This window comes from Harpia harpyja, chromosome 3, assembly GCF_026419915.1.
Source record: "Harpia harpyja isolate bHarHar1 chromosome 3, bHarHar1 primary haplotype, whole genome shotgun sequence".
Lineage (NCBI taxonomy): Eukaryota > Metazoa > Chordata > Aves > Accipitriformes > Accipitridae > Harpia > Harpia harpyja.
In genome coordinates, this window is record NC_068942.1 from 27,834,097 (window position 1) to 27,852,353 (window position 18,257).

The 18,257-nt window shown below is 38.8% G+C and overlaps 1 protein-coding gene across 2 annotated transcripts in view; it reads left to right on the plus strand.

The window, feature by feature from the left end:
* Nucleotides 1–17,133, plus strand: part of COL9A1 (collagen type IX alpha 1 chain) — a 70,625-nt gene extending 53,492 nt beyond the window's left edge. For both annotated transcript variants that reach the window (XM_052781795.1, XM_052781794.1), the window contains 9 exons: nucleotides 684–755; nucleotides 5,190–5,225; nucleotides 5,333–5,377; nucleotides 7,172–7,204; nucleotides 9,345–9,491; nucleotides 10,328–10,382; nucleotides 12,440–12,628; nucleotides 15,409–15,486; nucleotides 16,703–17,133. In XM_052781795.1, coding sequence (XP_052637755.1) covers nucleotides 684–755; nucleotides 5,190–5,225; nucleotides 5,333–5,377; nucleotides 7,172–7,204; nucleotides 9,345–9,491; nucleotides 10,328–10,382; nucleotides 12,440–12,628; nucleotides 15,409–15,486; nucleotides 16,703–16,887 — 840 coding nt within the window. In that variant the 3' untranslated portion in view covers nucleotides 16,888–17,133. The remainder of the gene's footprint in view (nucleotides 1–683; nucleotides 756–5,189; nucleotides 5,226–5,332; nucleotides 5,378–7,171; nucleotides 7,205–9,344; nucleotides 9,492–10,327; nucleotides 10,383–12,439; nucleotides 12,629–15,408; nucleotides 15,487–16,702) is intronic.
* Nucleotides 17,134–18,257: the final 1,124 nt, after the last annotated feature.

Below are 18,257 nucleotides of genomic sequence, written 5' to 3' on the forward strand. Positions count from 1 at the left end.
ATGCCGGGAACTGAAAATAACATTGAAACAAGTGATTGTTGAGTTTCTTTTTCAGTCCTCTGTGACTGTGCTAATATTAGAAAATGCTGTTTTAAAGTATATGGAGATGTGTGGGACTTTTTCTTCTATTTAAAAAAAAAAACATAAATCCTGTGATGTGTGAAGTTGGGTTGCACACTCCTGTGTGGGCTGCATGTACTTGGGGAATGCGAGCAGTGAAAGACTGGCTTTCTGCTAACAGCTATGTGAAACTAATGAATGGAGCACATTATGAATGCCACCTTTTACCAGTGCTCCAGCAGTATTTACACAGTAACAGTCAGAAGCATTAGCTGGGGAGGTTTTGGCTGAAAGAGCCTGCTGTTACAGAGGAATGCGCAAATCACAAAGTGCAAGATCTTAGGAAGTATTTTCAAGAGAACCAGACTGTCGTCGAGGGACTTGGAGGGTGGAAAGCCCTGTAAGCCATTTCTGATGTGTTTGTCAGCAATAAAATCATAATAAGACGCTGTTTAAAGGGCTCTATTTTGGATCAGCTCTATTTTCATCAGATAATCCTCTTTCATCAAGTTAGTACTGTTCTGAGAATAAGATTCTGCCCAATCTGCTTGTCAGGGTATGACCCTTAGTTGTTCATTCTAAAACAGATTGGGTAAGTTTACATCCTTGACTTATTTTCACAGGGTCCCCAAGGTGATATTGGACTTCCTGGACTGCCAGGTCCTCCAGGCCTACCTGGTGGTAAGGGTGACCGGGTAAGAAATGCACTCATACGTACAGACTGCAGTTTGACATCAGGAGTAAATACAATAATTGGAGCATTGTTTTCTGTTTTTACATGAATTAATGTCTGGTTTCTTGTTTTCTATGTAGATCTGTTAACTGCTTGAAAGCGGTGCTCTAGGAGCCCGTTAACTACTTGTAGCTCATAAAATATATAGGAAAACTCTTGACAGTGTTACTTAAGGGACTGAAATAAGATTGCTGGTGTAAATATTTTCTTTTTTTGGAGTTTGAATGATTTAAAGGCCTAAATCATATTGCAAATCATTGACACAACCAGATCTGAAGCTCTAAGTCAGGGTCTCTGGTCACTAAAGAGCTTTGGAACTTCAGCCCTGGTCTACAGTAGATGCAATGCCTTTTACATATGTCTTAGGACCTGCTATAGAAATGCACAGGCTAATGCAGCTACTGAGACACCTATGCATATATGCACAATTGCAGGATATAAGTACCTCTTCTAGTATTTTGTTAAGAGGGAAGAACTGGGCCCTTGGGATCTCACATACCTGCAGGAGATATCTTACTTTGCTGAATAAATGTCAGTGAAGACAATACATAAACCCCCAAATGTTCCTTATCTTCATTTGCTTATAGGAGGCTACAGAGGGTGGAGTTCACTCACCAAACTTCAGACATCTTTGTTATAGAAATAGTCAGTTCTACACTGTGTTTCATCCTTCTTACTTGAGGCAGCTATTTCAGTATTAAATGAATTACACTTGTGAAGTTTCTCTTACTTTTCCACTGACAATCAAAGAGTTACAGGACTGTTAGTCAGACATAGGTATCACGGCTGTAGATGTCTTTAGTTGCACAGAGGAATTTTGCCCCTGATATGCTCCCAGTATACATCATAGAGTGGCTAGATAGGGCTTGCAGTTGTTTTTGGCAGTTTTAAAAATCTGCCCAGGTACTTACAAACACATTTCTAAGTCTTTGTTGTTGCTGAGGTATTTTTTTGTGTGTTTGTTTTATTGTTTTGGGTTTTTTTTAATGCTGAGATCAGGAACGTATGTTTCTAGTCAAATGTAAGTATTGACATAAAGCATTATTAGATTGGTAATGATTCATACTTTAGGCTTCTCCAGAGGGAGATTGAAGGTACCCAAGGAAGCAAATCTGGAAGGAAAATAACTAGTATTTGTTGCAGTGCTGACAGTCTCCCACCAAAGATGCCTGATTTTCCTCTTTTACTGTATAAAGGGTCTGGAGCTCTAGGATAAGAGCAGAATGTAGATGCTGTAAACAGACCCAGTGAGATTCAGGCTACAGCCAGGAGGTTACTGTCCATCTAACTGCCAGATGACAGTATCCTATGCCTGGAGCTTTTTTTAAAATCCTAGGGTTAGTTTAATGCCCTGTGCAAATACGTTAAAGTCTAAAAAGCTGTGCTAGCAATTATCTCATCCTGTGATGGCTTTTTAGCTTTCCTGTTTTGAGATGAGTGTCCGCTTGTATCCCTGATTAATTTTTTTATTTCAGTTGCATAGAGGCTGGAGTGAGTTTTCTGGGGTAGGCTTAAAATGGCTGCAGCTTTGCCAGTAGCACTGATCTGCAGTATGTATTCCAAGTCACAAGCCTAGAGAGCATTGTGCCACTCTATCCTTTCTCTTTCCTGTTCAATTTGCAACTGCATCTGTCTTACAGAGAGCCAAACATCCTTGTCAGGGTTTGGAAATAGGTATCTCTGTAGCCTGTTATCCCTAGTCTTTGGGTCAACCACTGCTATCAATAAGTTCCAGACTGAAGCGATCTTTCTTCTCTTGTCGATTTCAACATTTCATGGTTTTGTACACAGGGATCTTAGAAAGTTCTGTTGTGAAGCCCATATATGCGTGATAAGAGTTGATGTAAATAGCAACCAGAAGCCAAGTAGAATTCATAAAAAAAACATATTTCAGTAGTCATTCTTGATCCCAAAGCTGTTAGATATTGGGTACTATCTGCTGGCACCTTGTCACATGCAGGTGATTTAGACTGCTTAAAGAACCATTGCCAAAGGTATCAGCAAAGTGGTTTTATTGAAGTAAGATGTTGTAAAAGTGAGACTTAACAAAGTTTGATGGCAAAGTTCTCTCTATTACTTACTGCCAAGGATATAACACTGATTCAAAGTTATCAACACAAAAGCAAAGTTACCAGCACCAAATCTTAGTGTACTATAATGCAAGGTTATGCGTGATATCGGTCACTTACTGAAGATCTGCAGTTGGTAAGGGGTCTCTCAGCCTCGAGGAAGAACCTTGAGAGGTGTCCCAGCTCAAGAGGAGATCACCGCCGTGCAGCCAACTGCTTAGCAGGGAGAGCTCAAAGAAGGCTCACTCAGGCTGTCATATTTATGGAATGAAGTGGTCGTAGTCAAATTATGTGTGATGGAAAAGGTAGGCATGCGACTCCTTGTACACAACATTTTTTGTCTGCTGACAAATGAGTCTTGGAAGAACCACCTGCTATTCATGTGTTAATGGCATGGTCAGTGTTCCAGTTTCCAAGCCCCTATGCATCAATGCTCACCATGTCACCCTGTTCCTCTGTGGGTTTTCAGAGAACAGATAGGAACTGGAGAATTTCTTGGCCTGGTTATGGCCTAGGCCTTTACTTCCTTTGGAGCCTGAACCAAACTGCCTCTAGTTTGGTCAAGGAGTCGAGTGCATCCATCACACATTTGACATACTATAGCAGACAGCAATACAAAACAATGTTACAGCAATGGATCACGCGTCAGTGAATCTTACAGAGTGGTTACGCAGATATGTTACGGGTAATGGCCGAACGCCAGTATTCACCACTTCTTATACTGTTTCTAATTCACATCTTTTGAATTGGTTTCAGAAAGTCTAGTTCTGTCTGTTTTAGTAAATTAAGCAGCACCAGGCCAAGACCGAAATGTGGGCACTGGAACACAATCCTTTATACTGTTAAATAGTTAGTGTAGCCCCTGGTACAGTTTTGGCTGATGCTGACTGGCAGTTTTGCAAACAATTCCTGGGCATGGTTTGAGAGGGATTTTTACAAATAGATAAGCAGTATGTCAAAAGAGTGGATATTTTCATATTTTGACATCTTACCCTATTGTCTCCATTGATATTTTGGGAGTCAATGTAGAATAGATTCATATAGTTTCAGCTGTGATTTTTATGTTTGCTAATAAAAATATTACAGGCCAAGTTCACAAAAGCAAAAGGTGCTCCTATCTCAGCCTTATCTATTGGCAATTCTGTTGCTCTAAAGAAGAGTAAGTGGAGAAGAAGAACTCCCAAAATGATGTTAGGTTGGAAGTCAATGTCTTTTTGAGTGAGTAATTGGAAAAACCTTAATAAGGCATGATTTTGAGAACACCTCAGACAAAATAGTTTCAGTGTTGCTTGACAAAGTTGGAATGTTCAATTGGTCTGTGATTGGCTTTTTGTCCTCAGGAACGTAAGAACAATTCTGAATTCATTACATTCTGGATGTTACACCTGTTTATGTGCCTGTATCTTATGTGAATTAAATGGATCTCTGAAATGGGAGAGAAAATGCTGTATATCTCCATCTGTTTTAGAAAAATTTTTTAATGCACAGTTATAGTTCTTTAGGAATGTGTATGTTTGAATGTGCACAGACTGTAAAGAACATTTAAGGATGGTGTGATTGGTTTTCTAACAGAACACAAATACTAAGATTTTCTTAAATAATACACTGTTCTACAAATGAAATACATTTCCTATAGAAACAAATTACATATGTTTGAAATTAATCAGGTCATTAAGTTATTCCTCTTTGGTTCCTGCCTGTCCACACAGGTAGGTTTCTAAGATGAAACATAATAATATATATATTTTTTTTTAAAGGAATATCAACTTTAAGATACCAGCCATTTAGCTTTGACCGTAATGATTAAAATTCTAGAGACAGTTCTACTAAAAAACGTTGAGAATTAAACAGCAAGCATGACAAGATTGTGACTGAACTTGGGAATGTCTGTGCTTATCCCACATTAGCAGGGCTGGTATGGCCTACAGCAATACGGAATACTTAATAGGGCTAGAAAAATTGATACACTTACTGGATTTTTTACTTATGACTTCTAACCAATTTGCAGAGCAGAGTTGTAGCAGCTGCAAGAGCATCTGCCATGTAATGGGGAGATCTACTGTTTGACGGTCAGAATCTGTACCATCCAGTGTGGCAGTGGACTATGTGTTCCATGCTATTACTTGCCTTCAGTCTGTCAACTTAATTATATAGTAAGATTTAAGTGCTTTCGTTGTCATTCTTAAAAATTTGCAGCTTTAAAGGTCTCTTGCAGTAATGCTATATGGCAGGGAGGATTGAAGATAATTTAGTATGCTTTTGAACCTGCAGTTTCAGATTCTGAAATGTTTGTGTTTTTTTTCTTTTTTTAATCTTCAACCTTTTAGGGCTCAGTGGGGGAACCAGGACCTAAGGGTGAACAAGTAAGTCATGCTAGAGATCATGGTATTTTCAAGTGACACTGCCATATGCTGCAGTACATTATGTTGACTAAATCTGAAGGCTGACAGTATGTCTTTTTTTGGTATAGGGTGCACCTGGAGCAGAAGGAGATGGAGGAGAAAAGGGTCACTTAGTAAGGAGTTACTTTCTCTTCACCTGATATAATATTCTGTTGTCGTAAATTAAAACTTTGAGGTATTGTTGAAGTGTTTCAAGCATATGTTTTGATCATTGAAGATCACATTTCAGTTTTATACTAACTGGGCATTGCAGAGCACAGCAGTTCTATTAGCCTGGTCACGCCATTCCTGCTGTTTTGAAAGCACTCTGATATACGCATATTCTATTATTAGATGTATAGTATTATACACAGTACAGGCTGCCTTGAAGAGGGGGTGTGTGTATATATATATAGATAGATAGATACGTAGAGATAGACTAAGCATTTATATATAAATACATATATATGCATATACACACACACACACAAAAATTCTTGGCGTTTGAGGCAGTGAGGATGAGGAGGTAGTTTAATTCAGGTGAAACGAGCATAGATAATAAATACCCTTAATAACTCAGACTTGATGGAAATATTTTGTATTCCCTTTATCTTTGGAAATAAGATTTAGCAACTGGATGTTTGGGAGAGGGAGAATGGTCTGGGAAGAGGCTCTGGCACTGTGATATTGCTGGAGGAATACATATACATGTATATGCCGCAGGAATGTGGCATATTGTGAATTCACATGAGTAATGCCTGGGTCATGTGCCCTTGGGTAAAGAGGATTTGTTTTCTACAGAAAGAGAAATGCACTCGTCCAGCAGCTTCTATGGGGCCCCATCTAGCAAAGCCAGAACTTAATCTTTCAAAAGGAAGTAAACTGCTCCCTATTTAAAAAATGGTAGCCAGGTTGTGTGGTAGAAATGAGCACTTTTTTCCTACGCTCTGCAATTCTGAAAGGCTTTTAAAGTTAATTAACAGCCCTAGTGAGCTAGATGTCCAGTAATTCAGCTTTACCATCATTATGCAGATTCCCAGGAAGCAACACTATAGGCTGTTCAAGTGTGCTGCCAGTTAGTCTGTTTTTAAACCGATAACAGTTGTTATTTCTATTTCATTTATGGCCTATTCATTAACAGACAAGGTGGCCTTTCTGACCTCTAGAAACCAATTATTTCACCAATGACATTTAGGAACTGGGAAAATAATACAATTTTCAGAAATCTCTCTAAGACTAATATGGAAACACTGAAGGAGAAGAGTTGATCTGTTTTGTAGGTGATTACAAGATTTTGAAACCTTTTTTCCCCCACTTCAGAGGGAAAACTAAAAACTTCTGAATAGTGGGACTGCAATTCTCAGTCAAGTGATAGAGGAATCTTGGGGTTGTTCAAGCCAGGAGCCAGGTTGCTGGGAACAGGAGCTTCTAGGGATTTGGCTTCTTCACAGCACTTGGGTAGACTCTTGCCTCATTTCTGTTGCAGTTCTGTCAGGGCTAACACAACACCGTAAAATACCCGTAATTCTGTCAGGCTAGAAAAACCTGTTTAAATAATGCTTCCTTTAAAGGTTTCCAAGTAATCTGCTGTCTGAGATATTGTCCTGTGCTGTAACTGTGGTTTGAGTGGTTAGAGCCATGTGTCTAATTCTAAGATAAGCAATACAAAACCAATTATAATAAACATGCTTTCTTATTTGCACCTTACAGAAATGTTTTTGAGAGAGAATTTTAGAAAAAAAATCTAAAATTTAAGTTTTATTTTCAAATGAATTGTAATTAATTTGAGGTGCAACTTTGTGTAAATCAACTAAATATGTGATTTTTTTTTTTTCTTGTAGTGAAAAAAATCATGTCACGTTTATTGCATTTGTAATGTCTATGATAACAGATACTCTTCTAATATCATTTGTCTTATTTTTGCTTAGGGTGATATGGGATTACCAGGAGCAAAGGGAGCTGTAAGTATAATGAATAGCATTGCTACAGAAATACAGAGATCAGTAGATCAGATTCTGATTTAAGGAAGAAAATACAAATAATGAGCTGAGCTCTTTATTACAGTTAAATTGAATGACTTCCAACAGCATTTCTTCTGTTTAAATTTTGAATACAGTTAATATTAAAATGAATTGGCTTTGGAAAAGAATTCATGTCCTGAATTCTAAGCTCCATGAATGAGAAGCATCATTCAGCAGCAGTTTTCTGGCCATCTAATTTTTTTTTTTTTTTTTTTTTTGAGGAAATGAATGCACCCTTTGTACAGTAGGTGTTGTATAGAAAGGAGGCTCAGTGCAGTGGCTGCGTACAGCCTGTAATCTTTGCACTGTGAAAAAGCTGGCAGCAGGACTGTGATGTCTGTGAAAGCAGAAGTATTTCTGGCCCAGATTCCTTTTTTTTTTTAGAAATAACGAAATGATAGCTTTGATATGGAAGGTGAAGAGAAGCTTGTATGTCACATAAGAGAAAGAATTTGAGAGCTGAACACATTCTTTTATTTCAGGATCACTGAAGAGTGGGATTGTAACAGCAGCTGACAGTTTGGGCTATGATACTAACACATGAACAGTTCTGTCTACAGGGAACTGAGGTTGAACATAACAGAAAGAGCTATGCTTGTGTTCTCAGTGGCCTTGTGTGACTTTGGTGCTAAGCCACTGCAAGCTAGAGAGTGTTTACTGCTAATCAAGATCTTACAAGAAGGACATGAGGAAGAGAGAGAGTAGAGGAGAAATCCATAGTTTTATCCCCCTAGGTTTTTAAAATCCTCTTCTCCTTATGAGGCCCTAGAGTGCTTGCCATCCTAGTAAGTACATACACAGGGATGAGTAATCCATTAGGGAACCTGATAACTCACCAGGATGGGCAAGAAAGCAATAATGACTTCCTGGTTGTATAGTCCATGAAAAGAATTTTGCTGTCTTCTTAATGTATCTATTGAAGCATGTTCTTTGGGTTTTCTTCTGACAGGGACAGCAGTCAGCTGTCTGAGATGCAGCATAGATGGAACTGAAATGGCTCCATCTTGTGGATCTAACTGATACCACAGTTGAGTAATTTGTTCTCAAGCATCTCTTTCAGCAGGTGTTCTTTTTTCTTCCCAGCAGATTTGGGAAGCCATAAGTATGTAGGATTTTTTTTTTTTTCTGCTTGTTTTGGGTTTTGTGGTGTTTTTTGGGGTTTTTTGGGTTTTGGGTGTTCTTTTTCTTTCTTAGCACTACTACTGATTAATAGTAAATTAACTTGTATTGAAAGTAACTTAGAAGTGCCTGTTGGCATAGGTCTCACTCTGCATGATATTTAATCACTTTTAGAAAATTTACTGGAGTGGAAGCTATAGCTTTATTTACTAAATGTACTTAAGTGGACATATTGATGTAGCCTTATCAATCCTTTCATTCCCCAGGCATCAGGATGCTTGTACCAGTAAAACAGCTCTTTCTACCCCTTCCCTGAGTGAAATAAGCTGGCATTGCATCTGTTCAGGCAGTTTGTCAACATCAGTTTGTGTGAGGATGTTCCCTCCCCTATGCCAGCAAAATCAAGCGTAGGCATTAGAACTTGTGTGCAGTGAGCTCTGGCTCTGACAGATGTAAACAAAGCAAAAATGTGTGTTCCCAAGCAGCCTGGGGCCAGACGATACAGGCTCATACTGTAGTACTCTCTACAAAAGGGCATGAAAGGCATTTAGAGCAAGCAGGAAGCTGGAATTTTTGTAATTTAAGGAGCACTTAATGTCTAGAAAAGTTGCATATGATGTGCACGAGGGTAGAATTAGAAACCAAGTATCTGCTGTTCCTTGACAAAAAGCCAATGTCTTGTGCATGTCACTATGGGCGCTGATTTGCCTCTTTTCACAGAGTGAGTACCTTATTTTTCCACTTCTTCCCCTTAAGTGAGGAATACAGACCTCATTTTAAGTTTATAAATCACACAACCACTGACTCCAGTTGCTTATTTCAAAAGAAGCTGTTCAACAACTCTACATCCCAGCATTCATTGCTTTGCATTTACAAATAGCTTCTGTCACCATTTTGATATGTCAGAATGAGTCTAACACTAGTACAGCAGTCCATTGAAATTCCTCTCTTTCGTTGTCAGGTTGGTAATCCTGGAGACCCTGGTTCCCGTGGGCCTGAGGGAAGTCGGGGACTGCCTGGCATGGAAGGTCCACGAGGTTCACCTGGACCGCGAGGCTTGCAGGGTGAACAGGGTGCCCCAGGTCTGCCTGGCAGCCAAGGTCCAGCTGTAAGTACTGTTCTCATGTAGTAATTGGTATCTTTTGAACACTTTTAGCTGTCACTCACACCACTCCTTTTTTTGCGTCAGGCAATACATCATACACATGCAAAACCCAAGTGCCACAGTAGAGTTTGAAATACAGTGTACCTCACAACAGACACATTTGTGCACCAGAGAAATCTTAGGATTGTACACAGTTAGGTCCTTGGGTCCTCAGCTTTCAGGTCAGTTCCATTTTTTTATGCCCGCCCCACTCTTGTAGTGTATGTGAGACCATGTTTGATACGTGGGTGTATCACACAGTATCTACCTTGCTAGTCAAATTGACTTCAGCTGGAATAGTTACACTTGCAGGGACTGGAACACCTTTTATTGACTGGTGTACTGATTTTGGCTGGGATAGAGTTAAATTTCTTCATAGTAGCTTGTATGGGGCTATGTTTCGGATTTGTGCTGAAAACAGTGTTGATAACACAGGGATGTTTCCATTACTGCTAAGCAGTGCTTACACAGAGTCAAGGGCTTCTCTACTCCTCACAATGCCCCATCAGTGAGTAGGTTGGAGGGACACAAGATGATGATGATGATGATGATTATTATTATTATTTCTTCTTTTTATTCATTAAACTGTTTTTATCTCAACCCATGAGTTTTCTCACTTTTACCCTTCCAACTCTCTTCCCCATCCCACCGGGGAAGGAGAGAGAGAGAGGCTGTGTGGTGCCTAGTTGCTGGCTGGGGTTAAACCATGACAACCAGACAGCATTTTTTGCATCAGACACGCTTATAAAATGTACTGTGATATCAACTGGTTTTTAAACTATTATTTTCTTTAATCCTAGGGAAAAGAACCAACCGATCAGCACATTAAGCAGGTTTGCATGAGAGTCATGCAAGGTAAATATGGTAAAAAGTATTTGATGTTTCTTGTGCATTTAAATCAGGATAATCTACTGCTGTGGAGGCAACCAAGATTTTCCCACTCTTATCCAGAACAAAAAGCATGGCCTTAGCAGGGGTCCTGGCAGAAAATCTTCCCACATGTGAATGTGGACACAATATGAGAGAATATGAGAAAGAAGTCCCTTATTTTTATATATACTTCGCAGCCTCATTGAACTACCCATGGATTCCACACTATAACTAGGCCATAGACTGGAGCGTTTTTATGAAATACATACATTTTGTGTACAAATCACTTGCTAGGTTCACATATATAAAAGTACACAACTTCACTGAAAGCTTGTTTTGCCATTTGTACTCATACACTATTAGATTATAGCAAACAAACTATATGCAAAATAGGTTAAAAAAAAAAACACTGCAGAGAGAGGCTTTCTGGAGATAACATACCATGAAATGAAAGCAATAGGCAGATGTTCAAAACCCTGATTATGTTTGTTTAGTTCTACTTGACACACACAGCAATCTGGAGCTTTCCTAATACAGTTGGGTGCGTGGGATTTACCGAGTATAAAAACTTACGCTGCCCTATAACCACAAAAGAGACTTTTCAGTACTTGCTATTGAAGATGCCCTTTGGGACATAACGCCTTTGTAATGTTAAGAGTTTACCAGAATGAAATTGCTGCTCATGATTTAATCTAAAAATTCTCAGTAGTCTTCACTGTTCTTGACACTGCCCAACAGGTTTTGTTTTTTTTTTTAAATGTTCTGTAAATAGGATAAAAAGGCCTGTTAAAGTAGTCTCTTGAAAGACACAGTAATATTGAGGAGGATTATAGTGAAATCAGTTATGATGCTTGAATTTATTCACAACCATCAGAAATAGCAGTGAAGAAAAGGGTATGGGAAAAATCTAGACTGTCTTCATTGCATCTCTATTGATAACCCCTATAATTGTCAATGCTATCATGTTTAAAAAAAAAGAAATAGAAATCAATCCAAGTGGGTCCCTGGAACCTTGTCAGCTTAAAGACAACTGTAACTGAAGTTCAGCTCCTCAGTAGGCTCCTCAGTAGGCTTTGTCCGCAGTGTGCTACCCCCAGTCTTCCTCATATATTTGCTTGCTATAGTTCCTATTTTATTTTGGATCCTACCCCACCCCCTCTTCCCCCCATCTTCTTAATATTTCTTGGTTGTGGACACAAAATAACTATTCTTGCCAAGTCATGCAGACTTTATAGCAATGTCATATGGAGTTGTGTATGGCTGTATCCTGACAAAGTTATTTCTAAGGCATGCTTGGAAGATTGATTTGAAGTCTAGCACAGAAACGTTGAGAGTACTGCTCATGTGCTGTTACAGCAGTGGCCTGAAAAGGGGAGGAAGGAAAGGGAAGAGGTAGGTAGCTTAGACCATTCCAAGGAATGGCAAGCTGATCCTATGCCTAATGAAGAGCAAAGCTCCTGCTGATTTACCTTAAGAAAAGAACATAAAATGTTCAATTATTTATCAAACTTGAGCTCACAAGCACAAATTTGAGGGTTTCTTTCCTCTGAAAAAGAAGGCCTGCACTTAGGCAAACATAGATGACTGCCCTTGTGCTTTTCAGCTGTTCCTTCTTGCCAGGATGGATCTTGACAGGATTAACAAGTAGTAATGAAGAGAGATATTTGCTCTTTTAAGAGGCAGCAATTGCATGAGTAAGTTTTCTTACTAGATGGTTGACATTTAAATGATAGAGAAAGTTATAAGGACATTTCTAAATAAACCATATACATCTGAGTCATTTCAGCCTGCAAACATTAAATTTTTAAGATGTAGGCTTCAGAGTGACCAGCTTCACAGTACACTTATGCAGTTTGCCAGTAGTAGTACTAAGATAATATCTTACATATAACAAACTTTGTAAATAGCATTGTGCATAAGGAAGGTGCTGTACTGTAATATGTCGGTTTCTATAGCAGAGAATATGTTCTTCTTCAGTGAACATGGGAATCTCTCCATTCAGGTCCACTCACTGCTTAATTCTGTCCTCCTGTTCATTGCAGAACAACTAGCTCAGCTGGCAGCCAGTCTTAAAAGGCCAGAATTTGGTGCTCCAGGTCTTCCTGGCCGACCAGGGCCACCAGGTGCTCCAGGGCCTGCTGGCGAAAACGGCTTCCCAGGACAGCTTGGACCTCGTGGCTTGCCTGGCCTTAAAGGTCCCCCGGGTGAGATTGGTCGTAAAGGTCCTAAAGGTAAGAAATTCTGTAACTGGCTTTCAGTTGCCGACTGCTCCGGGTTTTTTTTTGTTTGTTTCTTTTTTTCCTTTGGATTACAGGTTGTGGATGTATGTTGTACACATGCGAAGTCCAAAAAAATCCTGAATTAGGCACCTAAGCTGTTTCCTGTAACTTGTTGCCCCAGTTATTAAAAGGCACATAGGCCCGGCCTCAGCAAGACTTGTTTATAAATCTGTTTTTTGTCATCAAATCACTTAATATGAGAAAGGACAGGCATCTGCCTTGAACTAGAAGTAAGCAGCCAAGTCAGATTCCTAATATTAATTCCCCCTCTCATGGACTTTTGAGTTTTGTGGCTTTCATATGCTGAAAAATTCCAGCAACGATTCTCTCTTTCCTCCACTTAGTCTGGTTGTGGACCTCACTTTCACAAGACTTGCAATCCCAAAAGCTAACGTAAACAGTCAGATTCATTCGCTAATCTCTAGCCTACTTTTCTAAGTCTATCCAGTTTCTCACATTACAAGTGACTGATAACAATCTGCCTCTTACTTGGCATAATACTTGAGCCATTTAACATCATCGCACCATGTACCACAAGCTATTGATTCTCTGGAAAGGACAAATCCATAATAAAATTGACTTACCTTACACTTTACAAAAAATCTTTGATCTAAGTTAATCTCTTTTGTTCCTGACTGAGAGGTTTTATACCCCTCCAAAGGATTATACAGTAGAATTTTCTGCGAAGTTTTATGACCACTATGTATGTATTAGTTTCTATTCAACAGCGATTTCAATTTGTTTTCTTGAAGGAAGGTTTTATTTAAAAATTGTATTTCTGCACAAAGCTGGTCTGTTGCTGGATTAGAGTGTTTACTTTTGTCTCAGGCTTTATTTGGAAGTAAAATTGGGAAAGCCTTTGAGAGAAGGAATAGAATACAAACAAAGCAAACCTTAACAGCATTGTTGCTGGAGCTCTGTTACTGTTTTCGTTTAATGTAATGTCATCTGTATTCGCAGAAGCGAAAAGTGGAGATACAAAGCTGATCAGATATGCTGAATTTGATTCAGCACGCAGCAGGCTGCACTGTGTTAGTATTAAAAAGAAAATAATCTACAGAGCATAAAAAACCACCAAACAAGCAAGGTGCTTTGTTTCCTATCTTAATTGTCATCAAATACCAAGGTACCTTACAGTAAACCTTGAAATACAACTACAGATACATGAGAAGTGGTGAATGCTCTCATGTGCAAGACCTATCATGATAGTACATGGCAGGCACCCTGAAAAAAATCTCAGTGCTTCCCTCTGGATTCCTGGTAGTTACCAGAATTCCACAAAGGTCACAGAGATGAACTGACTTTCCCCATCCATTTGGGGAGTTGTCTGAGATCAGAGCGAGAAGAAAAGGGTACCTAGGACGTGATAAAAGGGAAAAGGAGAAGGAGGTGGAGAATGGTTTAGAAGGTCATAATAAAGAGGAGATAGAAACACAAGAATGTTACTGTGACATAGAGCAGAAGATAGAAAGGTATGGTGATTTTTAACAGCATCAACAACAGAGTCAAAAAGAGGTGGCTTAAGGAAGGAGATTATAGCGACTTTAATCAGCAATCTGGGGTAGTGAAGGAGGGCAGAAACAGAAAATAAGAAGTTGGAGAAGTTTGGGGTAACCAGCAGTAAACACTATTCTAAAGTGTTCAGTGGCTGGAAATAGCAGAAGTATATGTGGGTAACCTGACATCAGTGCTTCCAGTAGCTGTATTTACAAAGACAGGCTGAATGGCCATGTTGACTAGGCAGACTGAAGTGTAGAGATTAGATTCCTTCTCTAGTACCCTGTGTGCATCTTTTATTGAAACTTGGACTTTTGTACTGACTCTTGTGTTTCTTTACATAGCCTCTTTTGTTTTCTGCTGTGCCATTTCTAGGCAAGCCACAAACCTAACAGTCTATGCTAATGTTCCTCACTGCACTACAATGAAGTATGGAAGTATAAAATAAAGTTCAGTCAACTATTGTTAAGCCTATACTTGTGACTTTTGACTTGCAGCAAAAAAAAAAAAGAAAATCAAGAGTTTACATAGGGTATTCACAAGTGGTAAATATACGTACTTTTATGAAATATATACGGTGAACAGAATTTGAACTTTACAACCAAAACAACAAAAAAAGTTTCCTGTTACTAAGATGCTTCTTGTTTGGAGCAACACGTAAGTTTGAAGAAAAACTGGGTACCTACCAAAGAAAAGTCTCCATAATACCAAAGTTCATTGTTTTACTTTTATAAACAACTTATGTGGATGTCAACAGAATACTGTAATCTGTGCAAGCCAGCTTCTCTTTTCTTCTTTGTGCTAGCTGCCTCAAGGACCAGCACTTGAGAATTTTTACTACTTAGCTGAGTTCACATGGTCTTGCAAGAGCCCTCGGCCAGTAAACCCAGTCTGTATTCCAAAAGAGCCTCTGTAGTTCTGAGTTTGGTTTATTTCTGTTATATAGGCTATAGCATATTTCATGTGGTACTTACTGTCCAGCTCCAGGTTTTGTTTTTTTATTTTTTTTCCCCTCCTACATGTCTAGTTCTGAGTATAACTCAAATGGGGGCAAAAAACCCCAAACAAATCCCAAACATCTTACAAGGACAAATGTCAGGACATCATTCAAAGATGCTAAGAATATATACAGCCACCTGAATTCTCTGCTTATTAACTGTTCAGCTCTGAGAGGGAACTTACTGAAAGTAATACTCCAAGCAGACTGTAACTAATGTTTCATGAATTTGCTTTAGGTGAACCAGGAGAAAGAGGAGAAAGAGGATTTCCAGGCAGAGGACTGAAAGGTTACCCTGGACCAAGAGGTCTTCCAGGTAAATATAAGAGGGTGAGGACAAAGAAGAAGAGATGTAGTAAAAATTTATTCAGAACTGATACTTCAAGCTGTCTTGAAAAGATAAAAGGTGTCCATTAAGCAATAAACTTCTAGATAACAGTACTTCATAATTTTTACTTCATAGTTACTGTTACAGTCACAAATAAGAATTAAAAGCTCTTTTACTAAAGAGCTACCACCCCTTTAAGTCAGTGTAGAACAATTAGGAAAAATGTATTTAAAAAAAAAAAAGGCATTAAAAAAAAAGAGGCAGTCACACACACATATATATATAATTGCCTCTTTTTATATAAATATTTATATATAAATAACAATTTTTTTTAAAAAAATATATATATATAAAAATATATATATATATAACAAAAAAAGCCAAGAAACCCCAGATTATCTCACTGGCAGCCACAGCAGCCTTCAAAATCTCTATTCATAATTTAGGACATTCAAAGTACAATTCTCCTTTATTTTTGTGGTAATTAATTGCAGTATCATGTAATAGAGGTCCAGGACAGATTCTTGCTGATAAATGAAGCACAGCTGGCCTCTAGTGGCCAGTGAATGAAAATAAACGTTGTTTCCATCAGTATCTCTCTACAGCATGTTTCCGTGTATATATATAGACAGAAATTACCAAAATTTGTTCTCTATGTAAAAAGAAAAAAAATTCAGGTTGGTATATACTGATACCTAGGATGTCTGTGAAACTCAGAGTTGTCGTCTTTAAAATTTATCATTGGAAGAGGCTTACTAAAATCACTTTAGTGCTCAGCAGTTCCGCTGTATACGCCTATTTCCCCACCACACCTGAGTGGAGAATAAAAATAAATTCTTGATATGTCTCTTTCCAGAGCACTAACGTAACTCTGAAGGAGTGAGTAGTATCTACACCTTCATATGCATCACCAACAGGGTTGTCTGCAGTGTTGCACTGCATAGCTTTTAATAGCAGCAGATCTGCACCAGTATAACTGGAGAGGACTGGGACTGAACTTTCATTGCTGTAGATGAGTGAACACACCCTGGTTGTCTATTAGAGGAAAACCGTCCCTCTAAGTAGGCCCCTCTCTGGGGAATCCACTGAGAGCAGTAAAAACCCATCTTCATACAGCTGTTAAGAACAGGATGTTCAGTAAAGCTACATGCGTACTAAGCGAGTCACATGCTGCCGATTTTTAGACCTGCATCCGCTTTTCCAGGTGAACCAGGCAAACCCAGCTACGGCAGGGAAGGCCGTGATGGTGAACGAGGTCTCCCTGGAGTGGCCGGTCAGCCTGGGGTTCCTGGTCCTCCCGGCCCTCCCGGCCCTCCCGGGTACTGCGAGCCGTCGTCTTGCAGAATGGAAGCTGGACAGAGAGCTGGTAAGAACATGAAAGGGCCGTGAACGGGCAACGAAAGTGCCACGAAGTGTCGGCATCAATTTACTTCCCGCACAGACAGCTGAGTAAAAAATAAGGAATGAAGGAGAAATACAAACAAGAAGAAACCTTTCAACCAAGGTTGCAGTAAGGCATTTTTAACACAGTGGTTGTACATTCTTTCTAAAGGTGTACTTTAGCAACACAAGCTGGAACAATGGTGCTTACAGAAATACACAGGTGATGCCTTCTGGCTCTTTTTCCCTTTGGGGGGGGAAAAAAAGGCACTTGTCTTTTTTTTTTTTAATAAAGAGTTTCTGTGATTTTTCCTCCTCCCCTACTTAATTCCTATGTACAGTGAAATAACATGTCTTCAGTCAACAAATAAAGAAGGAACAGTTTATTTCCTTCAGTTGTAGCTATTCTTTTATGCTTATAAAATAAATTCCAGAGCACGCCTGAGCAAATTACATCATGTCACGCACAGTCATTTCATTGTATGTATGTGCTGTACAGGATATGCTAAGCCTCCCTCAGCTCTTCAATTCAATTGCAGAAACACAGCTGGGAGGCTGCTCCTAGGAAAACCTACCACCCCTGACACCTTTTATGCTGTAAATCTCTGTAAAGGTATGATCGCTGGGTTGTCCTGAATAAGCCATGTGGAATAACCTCTTCCTTTTCCACTCCAATTTGTGTTGCATTTGTAATTAATTCCATATGAAGCCTATTCCAGCTTGCCTCCTTCTATGTGAAATGAAAATAAAAGGCTAGTAGCCACTGTTGAGGGAATTTTAAGTCCCAGAAATATAGAAGTTTTATAGTAGAGATTACAGATTTTGAAGTAACATCTGTGGTTGTACAAAAAGCAAATAAATAATGTTTTAACCCCATATATGTTTTTGTATGTATGGTTACATTCAGTACCAATAAAGAGAACAGCTAGAAGACCACCATGAGACATCCCAAGTAGCCTTTTTTTAGATAAACTCAATTTTTAGAGGAAAATGTGCAATGTGGATATTTTGTTTCTCTCTGTATAAATTAAACTATTTGTGGTTTTGACTTGACTTTACTTTCTTTGAAGTGTATTCTCTCTCAAAGACAACAATGAAACCATCCTATGATGTTTCCTTTCATTTCACTATTAGTCATCCAAATTTTCAAATACAAACTTTGGCACGCTTGCTTTAAGCATTGATTTTTTTTTTCCTAGCCCTTAATTGTCTCTGTTCCAAATAGTTGACCTGTATGCCATGTGAGAATAGAAAGAAACAGCACAATCAGTTGAGCTATGCGTTTTGCATGTAATGTGTAAGACAACACTAAAGGGAAAAGTACTGGTATAATACATACTCTAAAAGGAATTATTGAAAAAAGTAATAGATAAGACTTC